Genomic DNA, 26349 nt, shown 5'->3' with positions numbered 1-26349 from the left:
ACTTGAGAACCAGCTGTCAAAAGGCTAAGATTTAAATTAGACTGGAGTTGCCCGATGTCTTGGGATTTTCAGGGACTTAAGCTGTCGCTCTCTGCTGAAGTTGGCCCAACCACATGAGGCAGCGGCTTCCAGCTGTGCCAGTCATGGGAGGCTTGAAAGACACCACAGAGGACGGAGAATCTCGCATTTATACATATGACTAGTTTCTGCATGTCGTCTGCGATTGAAATGCTTTTGTGATGCTTAAGAGTGTTTATTTGTATCCCTCATCATTCAACCAACTCAGTCATAAAACGGAATGGGTTAGAGGGGATATAAACGTCAGCCAGTAGCTCTTCTGTTTATGCTTAGTGGTGGAAAGTTACTAAGTATATTTACTTTAAGTGTTTTTCTTTTATTTGAGTATTTCCATGTTCTGCTAATCCTCTAGAGTTCACAAACAATTGGTAATTCTATAGATTAAAGGTATTATATATGTATATGTGATGTCCCGCCCCTTAGTTTATCACTTTTGTGTTGGAGTGCTAGCCAATAGCAGTGTAAATGTTACATAGTGATGTCACTATGTTACATAAGTAAACAAAAGAGTCCAATGGGTTTCAGGTAGGGGGGAGTGTGTGGGAGAGAAACTCTGAGATCTTAGCCTCTGCAGACCATTTACAGGCACACAAACATATATATAAATACCTGTATATATAAATAACACCATAGGAAAAGGAAAACCCAAAAAGGCATAATAGGGCCCCTTTTAAATCATCACTGTAGATGAAGCTGTGGTTGACAGCTGCACTGAATGGGCCATAGTGACGTTGAAGCACTAGAAACACCTTGACTATCTCTGGTTTATCAGCCCCTTTATCTCTGAGCCTCTCCTCTGTCAGCCTGTCACTCTGTATCACTCTGCTGTCACTAGGTTTCACCCTCGTCTTTCCTTCTTTTTCCTTACGAGGCTCAAAGTGATTTCCAAGGCAGTGTTTGGCGGCTTCTGTGGTTAATAAAGAACTGAAGCGCCAGCTCGAGTCTTGGCTGGTGAATGAAGTCTCAGGGCACCGAGGGAACAGCGGCGTGCGCACACAGAGCTCGGGCAGATCTCCGAGTGCATTTAAACACTCACCAGTGACTCTCAGGTCCTGGACCTCTCCTCAGATATCAGCTGGAAAACACGCTGGATCCACCACAAACAGACAGTTGCTATCGAGGAAGCATGGCCAAACAGCTCTCCTTATGTGTGTGATGGTCTACTAGTTGATGTATATTTTAGCTTGTGAATGATTAATTGTTTCCATGAACCAGGGTTTGCACTTCGAGTTTAATTTGGATAATTAGTCTTTTCTAATTGCACAGGAACTTTAAATGTTCAGTGAGTGTAGAGAGCATGTAAAGCAAGTCTTCCAGTGTGCCAATTACAGCTTTTCTCTCTACCATCTGCTTTCTTTTACACCCAACAAGCAATGTGTCTTATTAAAGCCCACAGGGGAGCAGTCAATTCAGCCAAAGGGTTGCTTGCAGCTCCTCAAAGCTGGTCGCCAGCTTGTGATGACGGGGTGCATTTACGGCGCTATCATGGTTGTTGGAGCCATGAGTTGCCTGCTGGGCCCGCGCATGAATACGTATCCATCCATTGCAATGGCTGAATCTCGAGGGTCACAATACATGATGACAAAAGAGCTGCATGTGCGAAACAGACAGAATGAGAGCAAAGATTTGGTTACACAATGAAGTCAACGTATTCTGCTATGCTTTGTAATATGAATCACGGAGCCTATTGGCATGGAAACAGACAGCCCGAGTGTCAGTTTCACTCTTTCGCTCACTTTTTCCAGAAGGAAATAGTGCAGACACAGTCCATCTAATCACACACTCATTCAGTCTGAGAGTCAAGGCTTGGGGAATGAGAAGAGGTGTGCAGTCTCTCCATGTACGCCCAACCAGCCAAATGAGTGTTGTTTTCTTCAGATGACAGATTGAGGAGGGTAGTGGTTTGACCTGAAATCAGGGCCAAGCCCCAATTACTGCATTCTTGCACTGTAACCATTAGCTCACTGTCTCTGGGGACTCCAAATCTCCTATTAGGGAACGACATGGAAAAAGTGAGTTATAATCAAATAAGATTCTTGAAGACAGAAAGGATTTTCGCTAGTAATTACCTTTGCTGAGTGTCGATCTGTGTCTTTAATTTTAATTTTTGCATGATCTCAGACCACTTTAGTTAAAGCTTTCTTTAATTGGCCTTAAAACCCTAACAATCTTTTTGAATTTTGTATCAGAAGCTTAATTTACTAAGTGTTTTACAACTCTTTAGATACAAAGGCAAATCACACAGTATTTGTTATCTGAGGCTTCTTGAGTTAAGCATTTGGATGGAAAAAAAGCCAAGAGTAGGATGGAAAGAACGCTGCTAATTTCTGTCAACATTTTCCAAGTCATCTTTTTGATCAAAGCACATTTTCCAAAGAGGTTGCTTTGAGCTTTGTGTGTAATTTCATGAGCCAGTACAATCCAAAAGCAAATGTTTTTCTGTCTCAAACACTTTTATCTTGCAATTAACAATCTCCATTTGATTCAACTTTTTTCTTTTTCAGAGCAAGGAACAGCAAGAGCAAGTCCTAAATCAGAGCAATAAAGTGTTCCTGTACTGTGCCTTCTTGGACTACAGGTGGGTCTGTGTTTGTGATTTATTAGCAGTACTGTATGTCTCAATTATTCAGTCGGATGTATAGCCAGATATATTTTTATCTCGATTGTCAACTCCTCGCATATTCTTTACGCAAGTCTAAAAGGCTTTAAATCATAAGAAATTACCAATGATTTGGAAAAGGTGTATTTCCCTTTACTCAAATCAAAAACAGCCAGTGTAACATGTGTTCCAGTTTGGTGTATTTTCAGCAACAGCCCTCTATAAAAAAAGATAGCAGTCTAATAAATGGAGCCAAAACACCATTTAGAAAGCATAAATCATTTTAAAAGGGAGTGTGTTTTAGTTGGACTCAAAAGCTTCCTCACCTTACTCCCCTTTGCTCTGAAGCCCAAGAAAAATGTGAATTATTGGATTTCCCTGTCAGATTGCCCTGCTTAATTCAGCAAAAAAGAAATCCCTGAGTGCCTCCCACAATACATTATATTGAGTGATCTTTGCCAGCATTGTTCCGATAAAAACGTTCTCTGTTTTTTCTGTCTATATATATATATATCTGAGTGTATAGTCTCTATAAATAATTCCTTCTGTCGTCTTTTTCAGTTCAAATGAGGGCGTATGGTCAAACGAGGGTTGTGTACGCTCAGATGGAAACTTGACGTATTCTGTGTGTTTGTGCAACCACCTTACCAACTTTGCCATACTGATGCAAGTGGTGCCCTTAAAGGTATGGCATGTTATCTTCTATTTAAATCTGCCTTTGTATTTTTTTCATCAGGCAGCTGTTCTCAGTCAAAATGCTCTGATAAACACTGACTGTAGTTGGTGGAGACTAAATCAGAGCTAAAAGGAGAGTAAACAACCCAGAAACTCTGCTGCATATAAATGCCTGTTTAACTCCATTTATGTTGGATGTGTAACGGTTAACAGTTATCTGATATGATAAAATGTAGAATGGAGTAATTGATATGTTATGTAGTTATAACTGGTCAAAATGTCTGCTTTGAAAAAGGTCCCATTGAGATTTAATGGTTTTAGGAAAACAGTAACCCTTCTACTACTATTTAGAGGAAGGTTTATCTCTATAAGTGTGTCCTTCCTTCTGTGTCTTTGTCACAAAATAAGCACAGTTGTAGGAATTGGACATGGTTTACCACACAGTAAACCACCAACCAGAAGCCCCCGCCACTTCTGCCTTTGGACAGTTTATCGTTCTTCCTGTAGGTCAAATATAAGCAGACAGTCAAAATGTCGGTTTCTCTGGTGGTTTTATACAGAAGTGCTACGGACAACCATGATTAAGTGTTGTTCTTTTGGGTCGCTGCACAGGTCAGTGACCACACTCTCTTAAAAGACTAAGCTGTCCTTAATAAAACATGTGGGATAACACTCACTCTTTTCTCTGGCCACTGTCCTGCTCAGGATTTTACTTTTGCATTATATGCATGTAGAGCAAATTGTAATTCCACACCTGTGTTCAAAGTCACCACAGTCTTTGCTCACCAAGAATATGAGCTATGAGAGTGTGGTCAACATCTACAATGGCGGCTTTAAATAGAAAGAGGACTTTTAAGCCAAGTGGGCCGTTGCTGTATTTAAGGAGCTGAAGTCTATTTGATGCTATACTTTCCTCAGCCAGTCTCTAATTAGTGGGCTGCCTCGCTCCTCAGCTGCGAGGGAACATCCCACATATCCCTTTTCTGGAAGGCTGAGACTCCTCTGCTCTCGTAATGACAAGGTACAAGTGAAGACAGTTAATGGAGAATCAAACCCAAACCTTTAAAATAGCCTGAAGTCCAAAACAACATCAGTGCTCTTGGCCATACGTCATACTGTACGTGCAAACAAAGAACCACAATCAGTCACTCTTTATCTTCTTGAACAATGCCCTTTTTGCATATCTCTAAGTCGTTGCCAAAAAGCATTTGACTTCACATTTACAGTCACTCCATGCACCTAATCTATGAATGTCTTTCATCTCGTATGGTTTTGATTCCAACATCTGTGTTTTATCCACAGGAGGATTTAAATTGTTTTTATAAGCTTTACAACATTATGCCCAGTCTTGGAAAGTGGACTGCCTAAGAAATACTAATGTGAGACTAAGTATTGTGTTCATTATTTTAAACTCCACAGCGGGGCCCCTTTGAATTGACTGGCTAATGATACAGTCTGAACTAGCTTCGCATTTGCTATGTGGAGCATAATTTACCCACCCACCTTGCACTGTAGACAAAATAATAATGTTTTTAGTTGTCCTGTCCATTGTTGATGTAATGTGTCTCTGCACACAGCTCACCACTGGCCACAGGGTGGCACTATCAACCATTGGTTATGTTGGCTGCTCAATATCCATCTTCTGTCTCGCCATCACTCTGGTCACTTTTGCAGTTCTGTCGTGAGTATCATCATTTTATCTACCTCAATTGTACATCTGTTTCCAAAAATGAACCTGTTGTATTTTGTATATTTAGTTTTGTTCTTGATTTGTCTTTATTTGTATTCTAGTATAACTAATATGTGTTTTTATTGTCTATATTTAATAAGTTAGCTTATTCTTTATTTTGCATGCTTTTCTTTACCTGCTATGCCACTTTTTTGCTATAACACTATACATTTCCCCACTGTGGGAGTAATAACATATTTCTGATGCTAATTTCTGAAAGCATTACAGCAGTTTATGTGATGTTGTGTTGCCTCTGTAGGTCAGTGAGTACCATCCGTAACCAACGCTACCACATCCACGCAAACCTGTCCTTCGCCATCCTGGTGGCTGAGATCTTACTGCTCATCAGCGCCCGCTTTGAACCGGGCACGGTACGTCCACAGTACAGATTATGAAGATGATGATTATGAAGATGAAGATTATTATTTAGGGATGATGGGATGAGTACCTTGTTATTTATTCTAACAATATTCAAATTATTAAATTGAATAATGAGAGTTTGTTATCACTTAATTGATTTATCAAGTGAACTACAGTCTAAAACCAAACATTTAGTTATTTTAACAACCAATTACATTTTAGACTTCTGAAAGATAAAACTAATATCATCTACTTGTGCAACAGAAAGTAAGATAAAGAGATCAAGCAGAACAATGCCTATAAACAGGGGTGCACATAAGTGGTACGCAGGTACGCATGCGCGGCAACAATCTGAAATGCGTACCGTCACTTGTGTCACAAAGCTCATTTGCTTACCGACGTAATTGTGAAGCTTTTCCAGAAGGCAGTTAGATCACCGGACGACAGAGTTGGTTTCCTGTGCACAGACAGGGCTGCTGTTAACGTCGGTCTGTACAGCAGCACTGCGCTAAAAACAGCTGATCACAACGTTCACACGCTCTATGGTCACGAAGCCCCCCCCCTGGAGTGCCAAACACTGACTCCAGGTACTCATCTGAGTACCTCACTGAGAAAGTTGTGTGCACCCCTGCCTATAAATATGAATTCATGCATGAATAAAAAATGTAAAGGAGAATGTATTGTATGTATTGATACCCTGTTTGTTTTTGTTTGTCCCAGCTGCCATGTAAAGTCATGGCTGTCCTGCTTCACTTCTTCTTTCTGAGTGCCTTCGCCTGGATGTTGGTGGAGGGCCTCCACCTCTACAGCATGGTGGTCAAGGTGTTCGGCTCTGAGGGCAGCAAACACTTTTACTACTATGGCATCGGCTGGGGTAGGTCTGCTCAGCACTCTTTAATAACTACACTTAGATGGAAAACCCACATGAAACAAATGCACCTCTCAGTCTATTAGATATTATATCTGATTTTTGCAATGTAGCCTCATTCTGAAGTGACTTTAATGTCATTTCTGGGCTGGCAGAAGTCACTCTGTGAATAAAAACATGGTCCTCTTTTGGCTATGACTTGGTATCCACACATACCTTCCCTTGAGAAGTATCGGATATTGCTCCATAAAAAGACATTACCTTGTCCTCATAAGATCTGCTTACAAATTAGCTTTCTTCCACTACACATCAACTCATGAATGGAACTGTATATTAATGTTCCTTTACACATGAGGGTCAGTTCAGGACTGTGACCATTTCACAGTGGAATATGATATTGGCCTCATTTAAAAAATAATGTGAACAGCAGAACAAGGAAAAACTGGATCTGCGCAGTAAATCCGAATTGAGCACTTAAGCTTACAGTGTGAACATGTCTCCTTTCTTTTCGGTATTTTCCCATTTATGTGTTTAGGAAAATAACACATCATCTATTCTAGAGTATATTATGTCCTTCCTGTACTTCATGCCAGACCCTTACTGAACTTTAGATATGATTTGACCCTTTTTAGGAGACCTTTCTGGTCAAATATAGTTTGTGTGAGTAACTATGAGCCTGATGAATAAATCTGCTTTGAGTTACATTCCAGCATAACAATTGCCTCTTCTGATCTGAGGGAACCGAAGTTTGATGGACAGATAAAAGAAATCCGGGACATACGTATTCTGTCTTTGGATGCTAGGGAATGCAAAGTCTCTCCTTCACATGCTGAACCCATTAGTAGAAAAACGATCCCTTTTTTATTACTTCCTTTCTTCAAGCCAGAGTGATTTTTCATTTTGTGTGGCCAACTGCAAATGATATGCTGGAGACTTGTCTGACAGTGAGAAGTATATTTGTTATACATGAAAAGTAAACACTTGTTTTATAATTAATTGCTGTTGCTATCAGCCGTGATAAAGGCTGTTGACTGCTATATCTTTCATTTCCTCTTCAAAATAACAGCTTCCCTGTAGAGCATGCTGGAAAGCTTTGAGCTAAAACATCAAAAAAAATATATATACTTGTCAGAGAAATTAGCAATGCAGATCCCACAGTTCTGATTGCCGAAAAAAAAATTATTCAGATGTTATGCTTATGGCGGTGTTATATGTCATAGATTAAGAAATCACAATATGTTGCCCTGCTTAGAGTATCATAATGTATTGCAAAATAGTCAATCTTAACCTCTGTTTTATGATAAGTATCATATCCCAAGATTCTTGCAGATAAAAAGCTGATTATAATGAAGCTTCCATGATAAATTAAGCCGATTACGTACACAGTGCAATGAGAGAAATAGGGGTTCGATGAGGCCCCATATCGCATCGCCCTAAAGTTTGTTAATACAGTCAGGTACTTTGTGAGATCTTTAGTGAATGTTTATGTTTGTTTCTTTGTTTATCATCAGGCTCTCCACTGGTGATATGTGTTGTGTCCATGACATCAGCTCTGAACAGTTATGGCGAGGTCGACAAGTAAGTGCAATTAGAAAGATTGTCTGAGTTATATGAAAATCATTTATTCCCTCAAACCTCAGTGACATTGCATTACAATGACATCACCTGTGGTAGAAATTGAATGCCTCATCTGTTTTCAATGTTATTCAAAAGCTTTTAAGTTAACTGTAACTACACATGTCATTCCATATTTACATTACAGTATTATAGCATTACTCGTTGGAAGGGAACATGTGTGATATTTTTTATTTCTCACCCCTGTCTTTGCTTTCTCAGCTGTTGGCTGTCATTGACGAATGGAGCCATCTGGGCATTTGTGGCACCGGCTCTGTTTGTCATTGTGGTGAGGAATTTACAACAATTAGCATTTGTCATTTTTTACAGTTCCCAATTTCCTGCATAATTTGCTCTACAAACTATATGTCGTTGTCATTCATAGACCTGCAGTCTTTTTGATGAGAAAAATACATTATCTTACCTCCTGTGCCACTGTGTTAGAAATATTGTTTTGTAAATAATTGATTACTTCCAGGTGAACATTGGCATACTGATATCTGTGACCAGGATCATTTCTCGGATCAGTGGAGAGAGTTACAAGGTTCATGGAGATGCCAATGCAGTCAAGTGAGTCTATTTGTTTTTAAAAAAAAAAAACATTTCTCTTATTAAAAACTAATAATGGTTTTTTTCTTGCTTTGTTTCAAGGCTGACAGTAAAGGCAGTGGCTGTTCTCCTGCCTATACTCGGCATTTCCTGGATCTTTGGCGTTCTCGCTGTCAACACTCACTCATTGCCCTTCCTGTATATTTTTGCTGTATTCAACTCGTTACAGGTACATTTTTCAGTAGGGGATTTTTCTACACAAAATCTGTGCAGACATTTGTGAAAATTATGCTGAGGTTCACTTTTTCTCCTTCTCTTTAGGGGTTCTTTGTGTTCTTGTTTCACTGTCTTCTCAACTCTGAGGTATGGTGCTGAATATAATAAATGTTTGTGTTAATTTGTTGATGCTTACAAGCTCATTGAGATTTTATAAACTAGAAGAAAGAAGGGAAAATGTTCTCTGTTGCAACCCCAATTTTTTATTTACAGTTATATGATGTCTTCTGGCTGACATTTGTCTCCATTAACTGTTATGACTTCGCTTCTTCCTGTAGGTCAGAGCTGCTTTCAAACACAAAACCAAGGTGTGGTCTCTCACCAGCAGCTCCATCCGAAACATTAATGTGAAGCCATTCAACTCTGACATTGTGAGTGCTGGTGTTAAAGATTTGCTCCAACAAAAAAGAGCTTTTTAACTGCTCTGAGTCTAAATATCATTCTTCCCATCCTCTAGATGAATGGAAACAAGGAGGGCGTGACACCCACCAAGATGAACACATGGGACAAAAGCACCAACTCGGCCAATCGCATCGACCTCTCCGCCGTGTAGAGGGAGAGTGATCTGAAGCTCACTAGTGTAGCACGACAAACACTGGCCAGAGTGTTCTCTCACTATGTTATGTAAAGAATTGGACACTCATCCATAGTGAAACCAATGTAGATGTTGTGTATAGCTTCACCTTTAAAGACAAACAGACTTTAAGGACTGTGCCTTATTATTGTCTCGCAAAAACATATTGTGTTCTCAAAAACAAGAGCAGGGATTTCTGAGGAGGTCAGTTAAAGTCAAAACATCCAGGAGGGCAGTTCAGGGTCTGGGAAGGGCGTTCTGCATCCTGATTTGTTGCATGGTCCACTGGTATATTGCTGTTGGTTTTCTAATTGGCCACAGAAAATGTACGATATAAAGCCATTTGTATTATTATTAATTAAAAAACGTTTTTCAAAAGATTTGGCATGAGTTACACATGTTTGTAACCCTAAAGGGATAAAAAAACAATATTAGTTGAATAAATAAAATCATCTGCTGGCGCCATATTTATTATGCAGATAAGAGACTCGAAGCAATCAGATTTTTTTCCAAAAGGTCCAAATATATTACTCTAAATCAAAAATGATATGTTTTGACATTTATGTTGTCTCACACAATCAAATAGTGCAAATACACCTGCCTGAATTTACTTCAAAAGTTATAAGTATTTGCAGGGTATTGTTGGGTACAAATAAATAAACTTCGATATAATTAAAAAGAAGGAAAGCAGTCAAATGTTCTCAAATATACTGTTATATTCATGCACTATAAACAACAACATAGTGGTTTGACCAGCTGTAGTATGGGATTTTCACAGATTCACCTGATTAATTCAGCTTTAATCCAATATTGGGGACGGCGCAAAAACAACTGAATGAAAATAATGGATGCAGCAGCAGATAATTAGACCATATGTAATTCTGATATAATGTATTTATTTATTGTGTGAATCAGATTTCTGTATCATGTCTTCTGCGAAGTGTCACAGCTCAACAATAGGTTTTCTCATGTTAAATTCTGTCTATTTGTGTTTTTTCCTCTCTTGAAATGAACTGGATTTGCAGTACCTCACAACTTAGTAAGCTGCAGTATGTTATGCTTCTTGAGGAAAAGTGAATACTGGTTGTGTTTTTGACACAATTCTGTGAAGGTGTCTATATACTTCAGTTGCTAATTTCTTTTTAATTTCCATATTTTTTTGTATGATGAAATATGTTTTACAACAGAGGGACTTTATAAGATGGTTTTTTTCTTCTTAAAATACTGTGAGAATGGAGGGAGATAACATAATTTGAAATGTTATTGATCTTACACTGTACCAAAATTAACTTTCCTTAAAGCAGGATTTACTGTAAGTGACTATGCGCTCACTTTTCCTGTCAAATGTAAACATTTCAATATTTCTAAGCTTGTAAAGCCTTTAATGATGGTTGTCTTAAGGTACTATTATTTGTGCTTCCAATTATCTTTATTATAAAACGTTTATGACAAGAAAACAGTGTCATCTTTTTTTCCATGATTTTCACTCATACTCACATTTGTATTGGTTGTAAGCCGTTACATTTAATATAATTTGTTCATTTGTAAATGTGAATTACATTATTATTAATCAATGTTTGGTAAGGATGGCTTTGAAAACAATACCAAAATCTAAAAGAACTTGTCAGTGTGATATGAAATTGTATGAAGACATCCTGTATTATACAAACAACTACTTGTCCATGCAAGAAACAAATCTCACTGCCAAGGAATTCTTTAGAATGGCTAAGGATGGTTTGCGATTTTTTTCAATTTTAATAACACTAAGGTGTTCATATGTGCATGTTTTACGACATACTGTTTCGTTTAAACTAAGGTTTGAGGCAGTCCAGCTTACACAAACAAAGTCGTTGTCTTTGAATATTGTTGGTATCACAAATGCAAGTAATAGGCTAGACAGCTAACATTAAAACACCAGCACTCATAAAACCACACTTGGAAAATGTCTCCTTCTTGATATAGAATTACATGTAGAGTTTATAAATAAGTGTTAACCAAACTGAGACAGTGACTTAGGAGTTTACGAAGTGTCCCTGAAGGCGCCATTACCAAACCTATTTTTGCGCATGCGCGCCGTGAGATATGAACAACTAAAGCGTATGTAGAAAGGTGAGTAAGACAATAATATCTGAGCTCTGTGTCTGAAAACAAACAGCGTTTAACAACAGCAACGTAAGCTTTGAACTTCTATTGGCGCTAACACGTAAAAAGGTCTTTAAATAAGCACAGTATCGCTAATACTTTGTTTAAACAGTTGTTTATTCGTACGCACGTTGTTTTTGTACATTTTGTGTTGACAGACACATGTTGTCATCGACATTTGAAGCTTGTCATGTGTGACGACTTTATTTTCCATCAATGAGATGGGATTTACCGGCAAGAGGGAAGTGCCGTGGGACTGTACGTCGTCTTTAGTTGGACAATCAAACTCCTGAACCTGCTCGGATACTTCAACGCGTTTTAAAAAAATTATCCATGGAAACTATTGGGAAGTTTGAGTTCAACAGGAAAGACCTGATTGGACATGGGGCTTTTGCAGTTGTGTTCAGAGGCAGACATAAAGAGGTAACTTTAATATGTGAGATCAAAAGTTTGTGTTCATTGATAACTGTAAGGATTTTGACGTTCTCCTGCTTTTATTTGACTTTTCTAAGAAACGTGACTGGGTAGTTGCTGTGAAATGTATCAACAAGAAAAACTTGGCCAAATCTCAGTCTCTGCTTGGTAAAGAAATCAAAATATTAAAGGTAATAAGTTGAATTGTAATGTTGCCACACATATGTTCCGCCTCTGTGTATGTTTTTATCTAAAATGTTTTACCATCTTCTCCAGGAACTCAAACATGAAAACATTGTCCGACTTCTTGACTATCAGGTATAAATGGAAATGTTTATTTTTCTCTTTTCCCCTCTCTCCTCCTCTCACATGCATCAGCACACACATATGCTCAGTCACCAAACTCAGTGACATCCATGGTTGAAAAAAAACAAACATTGAACGTCACTTGTTCATGCACTACAGATTTGGCTGTCGGATGTTGTAGTTTTTTTATGAGAGTAGTGAACTCAACGCCCTGAAGTGCAAACTGGTTTTATAACAGATGTATTAGCATTGAAGCATTGAAGCCACACAGCACAGGCCATTAGCCATTTGCTGAGAAGTGTGTTTGTGGGCTTTTATCTTCTCACCTTACTGACACCTGCGAGACAGCAGACAGGGGTGAGCTGATCTCTCACTATTCCTAACAGATGGCAGGGTGCAGCCAGATAAACAATGGATTATAAAACACAGAGTGTGCGTGTGTGTGTGAGAGAGTAGCATCTCACTGCTGACACACACCAGCTTGCAAAGCTAATGACTACACTCACGTCAGGCTGCAGTAGATGGCATTGTCTCTTCATTTACCTGCTCTCTATTATTTAGTGATACATACTGCATCCTAATACACAGGATGCTGTTTTTACAAAATTACAAGAGGTAAATAGTTAAGTTTCACTCCACTTTCTAGCTTTAACTTGATATACAAGTCAAAAACTCATAACTGTAACTAATAACACCATAAACAAATTACAATTTCCCCCAACCCTTATCATCTTGCCGGTCTGTGACTTTTTCCCGGCTGCTAAAATGGGGCGCCAAATACAGTGAGGTGTGTTTGATTATTCAGGGGGGCTGGAGCTGGACAGTAAAAAGTTTGTCAAAAAACTGTCATCTGAGAATAGGAAATGAGTTGTTGTCACTTGTTTAGTAACCTGTTGCACATTGATGGGTTGCTGGTATATGTCCTAATTATCCATTTGTGTTTTATAAATGTGATTAATTTTTGTCACTTTTCCCACTTTCATTCATATTCTTAACATAGGTTTCCAGTCACTATTTGAAAATGATAACAAGCATTGAATCTTGATTTATCAACAGGAAATGGGAGGATGTGTGTATCTCGTCATGGAGGTGAGTATTTTTATAAACACTAAGAGTCTGTGGAAAAAGACATTCAAACCACCATCACTAACAAGGAAGCTTTGTCAAAGCTACTTCTAAGAGTTTTCTGTCTCATCTTTTCAGTACTGCAATGGAGGCGACCTGGCAGAGTACCTCCACTGTAAGTTTGCCACATCCTGCTGGGCTTAATTTAGCTCCGACAGTACTGTAAAGTCTTCAGTTTCCCCTGTGGTCAAAGCAAAATGGGGACATTCACATCACCTCTTGCTGCTGCATCGGAGGGTCTAACCTTCAGTTTGTTATGTGTAAACTTGTATTAGCAGCTTACTGTCGTACAGGCACGTCAGCTGAAATGCCTTTAAGAGGCTTGAGTAAGCTTTATCAGTGTTTTGAAGAAATAATAGGATTTTAAAGAGGCAACGCAGAACAACCACATAATTCAGGTTTCCAACATGTCAGTGGGAAAAGGATCACTAATACTCCCTTTAGTGCTTAGCCCAGATAAAGCTAAACCCCAGGAATTGGCTTGTGATAAGTCTTTCCCTCGAGGTTCTTCCTACAAATTATGTAGAAACCATTAAAAAATGAGTGGCAATAACAACTCCTTTTTAAGATTTCAGTTTATGACTATTCTGAGGACCTTATTTTACCACGTTTGAATTTTCAGAATGATAAAAAACTTTTCTCACTACACCATGACGCCGAAAATGTCCTCTGCCTCAAGTTTCAAACCCTGCTCCAAAATATGATGATGCAACTGGAGTGCAAGGAGTTGATTTTTCCCAGGCTGAATTTACCTCCTCGATCTAATTCTGTCACATTGCCAGCGTCTCTTATTTTTTTAGACTCACCCCTTCTGTGGGCCTGCCAAGGAGGCCCACCTAGCTATTCGGAGAACAACACAGTGTTGGAAAGGTTCACGCAGCACCCACATGACCTCACCCATCTGCCACTTACTTATCCCCCGTGCTCCGGTGGAAAATCACAGCATCTAGAAATACTGGATGTGGGGGGGGCTAGCGTGTCAGACGGCCCTCATATTCATATCCAAATGAAGCCCCCTAGTAAACAAAATTCTCTTCCAAGAAGTATGACAGCAGGGACGCTGATTAGAGATATGCATTTTGACACTGTATGGTGTTACTGTTGTTATTATTCTCTTGATGTTTGATGATTTTTTGAATTCCCCATTCCAATTATGAATCCCCTAAAACATCACTTCACTTTTCAATAGCTCAAGCCAGTTATTATGTGTAATTTGTGCTCAAAAAGGCTCCTTAATAATGACTCAGAAGTTATAAAAAAGTACCACTTAATGTCCTTTTGATTGACTCTTCAATTAATAGTTTATTTTTTTTATTTGGACTCTTAATTTGCTACAACAATTTTTAACCAAGTTTACTGGTCTGTCTTTATGCTTCTCTTTAGATCTTAGAAAATAAAATGCAAAATAGCTATTTATATGTTTCATTAGTCAAATTATCAATTAATATACTCAAGAGGCAACTATCATTCTCCATTTATCAAGTAAACCCAGAATTCAGCTTAGTTTGAACTGTTCCTTAGTTTGTATTACATTGGGATCTGCTAAAGCTTATATATATTTTTTATATAAAAGAGTTCAACCTAGAATTAAATGATAAAATATCAGAATAATAGTTCAGTACAACAGCATGGCTCTTGAGCTTGGAATTCATGTCGCTTCACGCATTCACGTGTAAATACATACCATGCATTATGGTGAACCTTTCATGCACTGCCTTGCTAACTTCCTCTTGAATCCTTTCATGTATCTCACCCCTCAGCCAAGGGCACGTTAAGTGAGGACACCATCCGAGTATTCCTGCATCAGATCGGTCAAGCCATGAAGGTACTGCAGAGCAAAGGCATTCTCCACAGAGACCTGAAACCCCAAAACATCCTGCTCTGCCACCCCGAGGGGCGCAGGTCCAGCCCCAACAACACCTGCCTCAAGATAGGTAAGGACCTAATACTGCAGAGTGTGAGAGGAAGGGAACGAACAGTTTGTCTGTGAAAATGCAATGGTTGATGGAGTTAGTTGATTGCTCACTACACACAGAAACAAACACTCGGAATGTGCAAAATAACAATACAAAATCTGATATTAGACTAGATATTGTCTTATATTTTTGAATCTATAATAGGTAATATGGCACAAGTATTTTCTTTCAGTGGTTTTAAAATGCTGCATTACAGTAACTGATGTCATTTTCTGAACTCACATGTGTGGTGTAGCTGTTTCGTAATTTTGCTTTACCCACTTAGTTATTATATCAACAGTTCTGAAAAATCGTATTGTGTAAACCTTTTCTAAATGCAGCTATAATCAACCCTACAACCACGTTGCAATATCAATGGAGGTACAGTATATGTCTAAACATATTCTGATATTTGATTTTCTCCATCCCTACCCTCGACTGTTTGTCCCTCACCTGACGTTTCCCACGCTCCAGCTGACTTTGGGTTTGCACGTCACCTCCAGACAAACACTATGGCAGCCACGCTGTGTGGCTCTCCCATGTACATGGTGAGTATTAATCTCAAATGTAATCCAACATCAAGGTGTAATGTCACCATGACTCTAAACTGGTGTCTGTGTTTGTCTGCACGCAGGCTCCTGAGGTCATCATGTCCCAGAACTATGATGCCAAGGCTGATCTGTGGAGCATAGGTACTATTGTGTACCAGTGTCTGACCGGGAAGGCACCTTTTCACGTGAGAGGCACACAAAAATAAAAACATACAAAACTGAAACATCATTCTTTTTAGGTGTGAAGGCAAGTTTTTAATATATCACATTTCAGCAACAAGGCAATTCAAAGAGCTTTACATAAAGCATCAAATGTGGCCAAAATGCAAAAGAAGCTTATTATATAGGTAAATGTAGAATTAAGAACAGTAATTAAAAGCTTAGATAATGAAAAATAAAAAGATGCAAAACTAAAATAATAAATATATAAAATACAAGTTACAGTGCAGTTTATGAAATTACAAATCTTGGATTTAATACAAAGAAGAAAAGTCTTCGGCCTTGATTTGAATGAACTTAGAGTCACAGTGACCTGCAGTTTTGTAGATTTGGTTCCACAGATATAGAGGGTAAAATGTAAGAAAATGGAGTTAGCATCGGCCAACAAATGCTTGCTAAGGACCCTTACACGGGTTAGTTTTGCTTTACTTCCTAGAAAGGGCATTCTCATTATTGTGAGCACAAAAGAGAACATGATGCATCCCTTTCATAACATCTCAACTCATGATTATGAGCACAACCATTAAAAAGCACCTGCCTGCCAGATGACACTCACACTGGTCTTCAGGGTTGTTAGTTGGAAACTTCTGCAACCTCTTGACCACTTGTTAGGAAAGCACCTTATTTACAGATGGAGGACAAGTGGAAATGGCTGCAGGCCATTTTTCCAAACCTAGAATAAATAATGTTTCACAACCCTTGGTATTACTTTCTACTGTTCACGTGGCTGTCAGATGACACAACTGAAGTGTGCAGATTGCCTAAGTCGTGACTTATGTATAAACAGATGCTAATATTTCCTTTCTTTGGTCCCTTCTTTGACTGAAGTCCATTTCATCCCCATATAAGAGCAGCAAAAGGAGAATAAACACTATTTTTTCACATTTTGAGGTTATTTATGTTTCCGTTTCCTTGAATTAATTTCCCTTTAATGAGAGGGAAGATCGCCTTCTATTTCTGCCAGGCAGGTCCCTGAGTTGAGATAAGTGCAAGGGTTGGTGTGAGGATAGCTTCTGCCGCTCATGAGGATAATGTTTACTTAGCTGGCATCACCAAGCATTCCAGAGTAGCAATGCAGTCAAATAAATAGTCTGACTTTCAACTATAATTCATTTGAACGCATGTTTAAAGATGCAGGTGTCATTTATCATTTGTTTATGTGTTTGTGTACAGGCCAGCACACCGCAGGAGCTCCGTCAGTTTTATGAAAGCAACAGCACCCTCTTACCCAGGTCAGTGGACAACGACAACAACAATATCTATATCCGTACACACAATACGCAGAGGAGATGACAGGAGGAGGGGGGGGAAACAGGGATTACGGGGGGGATCTGTCTTCTCTGCATTCAGTTTTCTGATGTGTGAATGTGAATGATGTCCGGTGTGCCGACAGACAGTTTACAAACCATCTAGCTTCACACACATGAACACAGAAATACATATGGGGTAGTTAGCACTTAATAAATCCCATACCCCCACTAAAAATAATCCTCTTGTGTAAGTAACTGACACCTAACAGGGCTAATCATCAAGAACTCACCTATGAAATACTTCTCTATATGGGGTGTTTTACATGTAAAAGTGTGAGGCTATGCTTTGAAATCAGTTACCAAATGCCTATTGGCTGGCTATTTAAAGCCATATCAACCCACATGCTCAGAACTTGGATCTGGAAAGCGTTCAAAGGTCTTTTCATGTTGTGGTTTGCCAGGCAGCGTAATGGCTGGTGGCCACGCTTATTTTTCGCTGTGATAAAGCCACATGTTGAGACGCAGGGGGGGGAGAGATAGTTGGTTGTTTTCTTGTCATTCTATATTCAAGGTTCAAGGTTCTTTATTGTCAAACTAACATAGCTACAGAGTAATTATGCCGTTGAAAATCTTAGGTCACAGGCTATATATAGCATGTGCTGAGCTGCCAGCTAGTGACCTGCACGGCTATCATTTTCCACTTGACCCACATAGCTCCACACACACGTAAACACACACACACACATACTTGGAGAGGAGTGTTATGATGCCCTAGGGTTTTGAATTGAAGCGGCAAATAAGATTAAATATTCACACATTTTAAAGCTCACTCTGATCTTACCAAACCCAAGTGACTTAAATAGTATTTATTTAGACTACATAAATTATGCAAACACACTGAACTATATATAAAATCACTTAAAATAATAGCAGCGTAAGTAGTTTACAGTGTATAAAGCTGTATGCAGAAATTAACCACCCTCAATCATTTGTATCATTTTTCATAGCATCCCAAAAGAGACTTCTAGTAACTTAAGACATTTACTTTTGGGGCTTCTGCAGAGGAGCAACCAAAAACGAATCAGCTTTGGTAAGCCTCTTTTCTTTTTAACATTTAGAACCTGTTTTCAACATTCTATTTTAAAAAGCCTCTCTTTTACATTTTGATCTTTTTTTATTTGCAGATGAGTTTTTTCACCATCCTTTCTTGGAGATCAGCTCATCCACAAAGAAATGTATGGACTCTTATGTAACTCGTTTCTGTACAGTTTAAAAGCAACACGTCATATGTTGTTCTAGCTGGTGTACTAACGATATCACTTTTATGGTTTTCTTTCACAGGTTCTCCAGCTGCTCCCGTGCTTCCATTTCCCGGCTCAGGCTCGGCCAGTTCCTCTGACAGCTCCTCCACATCCCATCCGGCCTCCCCTCAAGTGCGTACATCTATCTGTTGTGGATTTATTATTTTGTATGTGTATATATAAGGTCATTATTTGTTTGTTTACAGGTAATATCAGTTATATTTGATGTAACAGTTCTTCATATTTGAAATTCTGTTTATTTGGTGCATAATGGTTCATACTTAAACACAGTAAGAGAAATTAAAATGTAAATAAAAAGCAAATATTGAAAAAAAAGAATATTATCAAAACTTCAATAAATCAAAAAAGAAATGCTTACACAAAACATAAATATGCAAATAAGAAAATACAATAGAAATATAGCAAATAAGGAATAGTACATCTGTATTGAAAGTCAAAGAGCTATTCAGTTTTAATGTGGTAGTAATGTACAGAAATGTGCAAAATTGTCAGATAATTATTTTATGTTTTCCTAGCATTCCGAAGGACAAATGCACCGTCTTCAGCCCAAATTGCGGTGTTCACCTTCACAGGACACCCCCGGCTTCCTGAAAGAAATGGCCAATCACGACACTAAGAACACGTCATGTTACACAGAGGACTATGTCATGGTGCCTGCCCAGTATCCAAGTAAGTGGCTGAACCTCACTCTGCAGAAATCAGATATTTTTGTTTTGTGTGTGACTTTTCCTATTTTGCTGCTTTGAAGGTGATTGCATATGTGAGTTGGAAGTTGGGTCACCCATTGAGAGTTGCCTGATATACAGTGGGTGAGTATATGTACAAAAACACAGTAACAGTAATAAAACGTCCTACGATTCATTGGCTGTAGAAAAAACGCAAAATGTATTTGTTGAGAAATGTTTTTCAAAATCTTTTGTTATTCAACAATATCATGTGCAGACCAAACCAACATATTTCTTTCTTTAGGAGTTTTCCACTTGCTGAGAGAAATGCAGGAAAGACACCTCCCCCCTCTCCCCTGCTGCACTCTCCCTCCAAGCCCACTGGGTGAGATAAAGCCAGGCTGATTCAGATTTTGTGAAAGATAAAAAAGTGTTCTGAGATACTGTACATATCTTAGATTACATTTGAGCTTAAACCAAGTAACCATCTCCTGACCTGAAAAGTGAAGTCAATGCGAAAGTGTCCTAAATATCATTATGAAGAACAAAATCATATTATAAGTATGATAAATTGGTTGCAAAATGTGGTAGTATGGAAGTCTATGAAAAAATGACCCCACATTTAACTTGTTTAATAAATTACCAATGTAGAAAAAGATAGACAATAAAGCAGGCTTCATTCTGAGAAGTAAAACTTCTTGAAAGTATTTTAATTACATCCAAGTAAATTAAGCTAAACTAAGCTCCTCCCTCTCTTGTAACTTCTGGTTGTAAAAAAAAAACAAGAATGGCTCCTTAAATTCATTGTAGGTTCAACATTATAATGTATAGGTTTAAAACATGTGCATTCACGTAATTTATTTATTTATATGTGAAATCACATTCCTGTGTGTCTATTTAATTGACTCACTTTTTTATTAATGCAGCAAGCCTGTTGATATGATTGGCCGTACGTGCACACCCTCAGTGCCCATTCCTGTCCCATCACAAATCCACAACTACCACCGTATGGAGCAGAACCTGCAACCTGTTGGCCTGCATGGCTCCACCAGGCACGTATAGTCACTCTGTTTTCTCAACTCTGCTCCCATCCCACTTCAGTTCCTCTCTGTCCTCTTCTGCATTTTTGTAACGTTGTCTCGTGTCATGCAGGGCCACACTCTGCTGTGCCGACAGCGACTCCCCACAGCCCGGAGGCTGCAGAGCTCCAAGTCCAAGATCTACCTTCATCACCCCGCGGCTGGCAACTAGAGGAGCCTTTACACAGCAGTCCTCCCCGCTCGGTGTGTGTCTCGATCAGCTTTTTTTCACCCATTTAGGTAATGTTTTTAAGCAGATATCTTTTACATCAACTCTCTACATCACACTTAACACACTACATGGGGATTCGTCAGTGCAATGTCGCTTGTATTGGCCACCATATTAAATATGTCAGTTTGATAATATCCCAAAGATTTTATGTTGACATAATTGCATATTTTTCTTTGAAATCACTTAGCTGGAATATGCACAATTCTTGCCATACTTCTGGTTCAATCGTTTAATCTTTGTAACACTTTGTACTCCAGCTGGAATGACGCCAAAAACCTTGGAGCAGACTCTCCCACTCAGCACAAACACTGGACTGCAGGACCCCCCCAGTCCCAAGGTCAGCCTCATGTGAACTAGTACATTACCAGTACATTCATGAACATTTGTGTCACAATGCTCGCAGAATATTAACTAGTGCAATTTTGTTTCACCTTTTTCAAAATGGTAAAAGTGCCTCATTGTATAAAAGGCCACAGACTAACAGCAGCTCAGGCAGAACAATCAAATCAAATTATAATGAAATCCACCACCACCTCATTGTAAAGTACACATGCTAGAATAACAATTGTATGTATTCATTTATTTTAACAGTGCACATTAATCAAGCCAAGAGGCTATTTTTTATCTGTAGTCCCTGGACAGATTTTGTAAGTCATCCTAAAGACACATTTCAGATAAGCTTGAAAGACAATTTGTTTATTTTCAACTACAGGTCAAATCAAGACTGCCAAGCCGCAGGATGACAGTCCATGACCTGCAAACCCCTGACTCGTCTCCTGTTCTCCAGACCAACCTCAGCAGGAAATCAGCCAATAAAGGCAGCCTTTTTAAAAGTTCAGAACGGTATAATATCATTACATTATTATTATTTAAATATCTTTATATATGATAATATAACCTACAAAGTCATATTACAGTGGAATGAATCAGCACTTGTTGTCACTTCTAATTGAGACTAAGCCATTCAAATGAATCCTGCCACCTGGCACCTCGAGATGTCACACAGTATAAAATATATGCCACCTGATACATTATTAAACGCTGTCCATGGTGTGTGTGTGGATGTATTGTATGTCCAGATCACTAAGCACAGCCCGGCTGTCTGACATGCTATTGAAGGCCGCATTTGGAGCTCACCTTTTTGAAGAGGGAAGCACGGAGAGCCTGAACGCTGAGAAAAGCATGGACGTTACAGGTAACATTTAAACAAATGCTTCTCAATTTATTTCTACTGATACTGTTTGTCTGTCTTCACCAGTATTTAAGATGAGATCATCCTTTGTTAGTCCCACAGCAGGGAATGTGTTACTGTTAAAGCAGCAAAGGGGACAGTGCAACAAGATACATAAGTAAAGAAAGGCAAATAATATACAAGTAAACGGTAAGACTAACAACAAAAATAGAAGACAGACTGCATGGTTGAAATTCACATGTTTGCACCTGTTATATTAAATATTGATACTGCACATAATGATCGTATTGCATAAGAGTTGATATTACACCAAATACTATTTTTAAGACTATGTAATTAGTTTGAAATTCTATTTTATACCAGAATACAGGGAAATCACCCTTTTATATGTATCTAAAGAAAACACTTTATATAATAATTAAATTACTACCTATGCCGTAAAGATATGTGAAATATAATATAGTTAAATTATTTTGGTGGTAAGTTGATATTACATGCAAAGCATATCTTTTGAGGGAACTACTGCTATGCATTTGGCCATGACATTTACTCAGCTGCAGTTTAGGGACATCTTTGCCTTTAGCTTAAGCTTTTATTTGCTCCCACAGCTCCATCTTCTGGTTGTCAGAGAGACTTTCCGGGCTCTGACAGCCCCCCTCCTGTGGTCTTCACGATGGGTTCTCCCTCCAAAGGAGGCACTCCTCCTGATAGCACACTGTCAAGGATGTTCTCAGGTAGGTGTGAGAAATATTGACTGTTGAGTGCATTCATTTTAAACCCTTTTTTAAGTTTGTATTGTAGTTTGTGAGATTTCCCCGGGGTCAGTCTTCTTAGTCATTTAAAAATAGCAAATTTCAATTAAAAAATGTTTTCATTAAATAAAAGCACTGGACCCTCTTTGGACAGAGTGCTGGTAAAGAAAATATTTTCATTTTTTTTATTCCGAAATCTTGTTTCTTACCTAATTTTCATTTAGATAAAAGTTACATGCAAAATATTAATTACAATAACATATTCTCCTTCTTATAGAACACAACTGGGTATTGTTACTCATAAACAATTCATCAGTTAGTCCCATGCTTTAATCACAATCATATTTCTGCTGTTCAGAGTTCAGTAGTTTTTGTCTTTGTCTTAAATGCAGGCTCCCCCAGCTACATTAACTCAGCCATGCTACTGAACAGTCGCCTGCTGCAGGGAGGAAGTCGTAGAAACAGTGAGACTGAAGCCATGGATGCTAGTCTGGTCTTTCACCCTCCAGAGCTCCCTGAAGACACACTGATGGAGGTACAGAATAATACTACGATGATACTGTGGGGGGGGAAACCTCCAGGTTGTTTTTAAGTTACATACATAATGTATTTTTGGTAGATCAATCAACCAAGCCAACATTTTATTTATATAGTGCCTTTTGAGCAAATCAAATCTACTCCCAAGTGCTTTTCAAGAGATTGACATAAGATGAGCCTAATATTAAAGGATTCTGATTGCCTGTGAATGTTTCAGTATTAACAGTATTTGTTCTTTTCCCAGCTGACTCATACAGATGCTCTGAGCGACCTGCGTTTCACCTTGGCTTTTGTCGTCTGTGTCATGGAATTGGCTTCTTCTAAAGACTCGGGGGTGGATGCCACCAGCAACCCTGATGTTTCCTTTCTAGAGCAGAGCTTGGTGACAGATCAGATCAGCCTGCTGAGTAAAGAATGGAGGTGAGAGGCATGATATATTTGTATCAATATGTACAAACGCTACTTTCCCTTAGAACTTGGAAATGACTGCTGTTTGGTTTGTGCATATTCCAGCTACGCAGAGCAGTTGGTGTTGTACATGAAGGCTGAGGAGTTTCTGTCATCGGCACTGCACACCGCTAAAGAGACGATCAAACAAGGCAAACTTGTTCCCTCTGCTACAGTCAAACAAGGTGAGACCAACCGAAACTGAAGACCGATCCAATACCAGTTATTGACTAATAAGCTGTTTACCTCACTTTTTGGAGGTAACCAGGATCGTCTTTGATTTGTAAGACAACATCTCACTTCACTTGAACATTGATTTCCTAAGAAACAAAATACAATAAATAAATACATATATATACATTTATGGAATTGTGTAAAAGTGGAATTACTATTCAAGTGTACACTTTAAAGGCAGCTACAAATTGGTCACAACTCAAACAATGTTCTAAATACTAGTATATGATTTATATAGTATTAACATGGTATAGAATTCAATAGATGGCCCCATTGTCAACTAAACCTCTACCCGATCCAGCTATTTGATTCAGTATCGATGCAATAACTATCAGTACATAATCATTTGTTATAATAATAATAAGAGGTCTTTGTATACTGTATTTCCTTTGTGCAGTGATAAAGAAGTTGAATGAATTGTACAAGAGCTGTGTTACATACTGTCGCAACCTCAACCATCGCCTTCAGACCTTCTTGCTGGACAAGCAGAAGCTAATGGTCCGCTTCAATGGTCTCACAGCAGAGAAACTCATCTACAGCCACACTGTGCACATGGTGAGCTCACCTCGCAGCAGGCGGATGTTGATATTCACTTCAAATCTAAATCTAAATGCATATGTCCAGCATGCATCTCTATCTTAGACGTAATGCATGTGTTCCTGCTGCATTCAGGTACAGAGTGCTGCTCTAGACGAGATGTTCCAGTATGGCACAGCATCAGTCCAGCGCTACCAAAGAGCCCTTTTGCTGATGGAGGGTCTGTCCCGGATCATCACAGAGCAGAAGGACATTGACAGCATAGATAAATGTATGTGGCAGAACTTTGACACACAAATAACAATGTGGTCGTTTAAATGCTAAACTTAGGCATTAGAAATGAACCGTACCGTATAGTACCCAATAATCTGTACTGTCGGTTTTGTTGGACCGATCAGTCTCATTATTTGTGCCACATGGTGTTGGATGCAATCAAGCATCAGACTATTGGATAACATTGTTCATGCTCTTAATACATTTATATTGAGATGTATTTATATTTAGACTACTGAATATTACGTAAAATATAGCCAACAGCAATTAATTTGTTATAAGAAACGTTCAGCTTCCGAGAGATCTCCCTCCAGACAGTTTTGTAGCAGCACTTTCACAAGAAATGTGGACATTTTATATTAACAGCATTAAGCGTTGAACTGTTTCTTCTGGGAAATTTGTTGGATATTCCATAGTTCATTTTCAGTTCTTTTTTAGTTGTCCTGTCACCTGGAGCACTTTTATTTTCAAATGTGTTTGATTCAGGGTGAGAGAAGGTCCTGTATCTTGGTGGAGTTGTTCTAATAGTCAATGTTTTATTATGAAAATACAAATGAGTTTTACTTTTCTATGAAAGAAACAAACAAAAACATATTTGTGTATGCTGATGAAAAATGAATAGAAATAAAAATGGCAAGCTGCGAAAAAATAAAGAGTAAAAGAATCTTGAGAATCAGAATCGTTCCTAAAAACTGCATCTCTAGCTGGACTTATACTAAATACAACAGGTGTCATTTTAAATCCTATGTGTTTTAATCTCTCTTTTCTCAGGTAAGCAGTGTATTGAGAGACGCCTTACTGCTCTACAGACCTAACAGTAGCCGCAAGTTCTACAACTGAAGCCACAAAAACTGCATTATCTTGACTCACCCATCGCCCTAGATGGATCTATGAATGTCAATACACTCAAGCACTTTTGACCTGTCTTAAGGGAAATGACCACTGGAGCATCTGCTCCCATCCCACCAGCCACTCTGTAACCTTTACATAAATGCTCAGAAAAGACTGCAGGTCCTGTTTTGTACAGGTTCACGGTGACAGATTGTGGCATGATTGTTCGAATACTTCAATCAGGGAAATTGTTTTCAGTATAGTGTTGTTTTGTTACAGAATGTACAAGTTAGTGTGTTGTTTTGTGTTTTGCACATAGAATCAGATTATATATTAACTGATTTTGAATGTGTGTTGTACTTGAAACAAATAAGGTGTTTTCTGTATTTGTAGCACTGGTTTTATATGTACTGTAAAGGTTCACTAGTCACCAGAATTAAGAATGTTTTGGATGAGATGACCAAATGTGTTGCGGTAATAGTAAAACTGTGCCTGCTTATTCACATTTTACGTCACAAGAGAGTAGTAGATGACGCATAATAATTGTCTTCATTGTAATCTAGACTTATAGTCTACGGTCATATTAACTTACATTTTAGACTGCAATAAGTATACTTCGACATTTGAATGTGATTTTAGTTTTACAACCACTGATCCAACAATGCCCAGTGGTGATGTAGTTAACTGCATGCTACATTAGTTTTGTTTATCAGATATGTGTTTGTATCTGTGCACATTAGTTCTGGTAAAAGATGGTATATTTGAATGATTGTGTGTTTTATTTTTGCCTGATAGTAATCCTACACTAGTTTCTCACAAATGAATGTACACATATGAAAATGTTAGTGTGCAAATGTAAGTTTGTAAGAATGTATCAAATTTTATGACTGCCAGTGACATTTGCCAAAATAATTGTTAAACACTGTGTGATGAAAATAAATAATATTTATTGTAAAACGATAGA

The 26349-nt window shown here is 38.4% G+C and overlaps 2 protein-coding genes across 8 annotated transcripts in view; both read left to right on the top strand.

The window, feature by feature from the left end:
* Positions 1 to 10767, top strand: part of adgrd1 (adhesion G protein-coupled receptor D1) — a 29619-nt gene extending 18852 nt beyond the window's left edge. For all 6 annotated transcript variants that reach the window (XM_010768983.1, XM_010768976.1, XM_010768971.1 and 3 more), the window contains 12 exons: positions 2583 to 2656; positions 3239 to 3362; positions 4930 to 5033; positions 5341 to 5452; positions 6162 to 6315; positions 7821 to 7887; positions 8146 to 8212; positions 8402 to 8493; positions 8575 to 8701; positions 8794 to 8835; positions 9027 to 9119; positions 9206 to 10767. In XM_010768983.1, the coding sequence (XP_010767285.1) occupies positions 2583 to 2656; positions 3239 to 3362; positions 4930 to 5033; positions 5341 to 5452; positions 6162 to 6315; positions 7821 to 7887; positions 8146 to 8212; positions 8402 to 8493; positions 8575 to 8701; positions 8794 to 8835; positions 9027 to 9119; positions 9206 to 9301 (1152 nt within the window). In that variant the 3' untranslated portion in view covers positions 9302 to 10767. The remainder of the gene's footprint in view (positions 1 to 2582; positions 2657 to 3238; positions 3363 to 4929; positions 5034 to 5340; positions 5453 to 6161; positions 6316 to 7820; positions 7888 to 8145; positions 8213 to 8401; positions 8494 to 8574; positions 8702 to 8793; positions 8836 to 9026; positions 9120 to 9205) is intronic.
* Positions 10768 to 11418: 651 nt separating this feature from the next.
* Positions 11419 to 26345, top strand: LOC104943547 (serine/threonine-protein kinase ULK1-like). Of its 2 annotated transcripts, none has more exons than XM_010769009.1 (27): positions 11419 to 11887; positions 11977 to 12069; positions 12155 to 12196; positions 13241 to 13273; positions 13388 to 13424; positions 15070 to 15243; positions 15739 to 15812; positions 15899 to 16000; positions 17208 to 17266; positions 18292 to 18374; positions 18469 to 18519; positions 18626 to 18717; positions 19122 to 19275; positions 19355 to 19415; positions 19576 to 19656; positions 20198 to 20323; positions 20424 to 20554; positions 20840 to 20919; positions 21295 to 21425; positions 21662 to 21777; positions 22383 to 22508; positions 22919 to 23061; positions 23308 to 23483; positions 23577 to 23695; positions 24142 to 24299; positions 24417 to 24552; positions 25326 to 26345. In XM_010769009.1, the coding sequence occupies exons 1-27, from the start codon at positions 11798 to 11800 to the stop codon at positions 25367 to 25369; spliced, it is 2712 nt and encodes a 903-aa protein (XP_010767311.1). In that variant the 5' UTR covers positions 11419 to 11797; the 3' UTR covers positions 25370 to 26345. The 2 variants fall into 2 exon arrangements, with proteins under 2 accessions (XP_010767311.1, XP_010767305.1); XM_010769003.1 differs by having other exon boundaries at positions 20424 to 20590.
* The last annotated feature ends 4 nt before the right edge of the window (positions 26346 to 26349 follow it).

This window comes from Notothenia coriiceps, unplaced genomic scaffold (genome assembly GCF_000735185.1).
Source record: "Notothenia coriiceps isolate Sejong01 unplaced genomic scaffold, NC01 NC01_scaffold00000339, whole genome shotgun sequence".
Lineage (NCBI taxonomy): Eukaryota > Metazoa > Chordata > Actinopteri > Perciformes > Nototheniidae > Notothenia > Notothenia coriiceps.
The sequence above is the reverse complement of the archived record's forward strand: the minus strand, read 5'-3'. Positions and strand labels throughout refer to the sequence as shown.

Bases quoted from the DNA above. Each gene is read 5' to 3' on its own strand.
- LOC104943547 (XM_010769003.1), top strand. From the start codon at position 11,798: ATGGAAACTATTGGGAAGTTTGAGTTCAACAGGAAAGACCTGATTGGA. The intron at 17,267-18,291 runs GTCAGTGGACAA...CATTTTTCATAG, and splicing joins AACAGCACCCTCTTACCCAG to CATCCCAAAAGAGACTTCTA. The intron at 21,778-22,382 runs GTAACATTTAAA...TTGCTCCCACAG, and splicing joins GAAAAGCATGGACGTTACAG to CTCCATCTTCTGGTTGTCAG.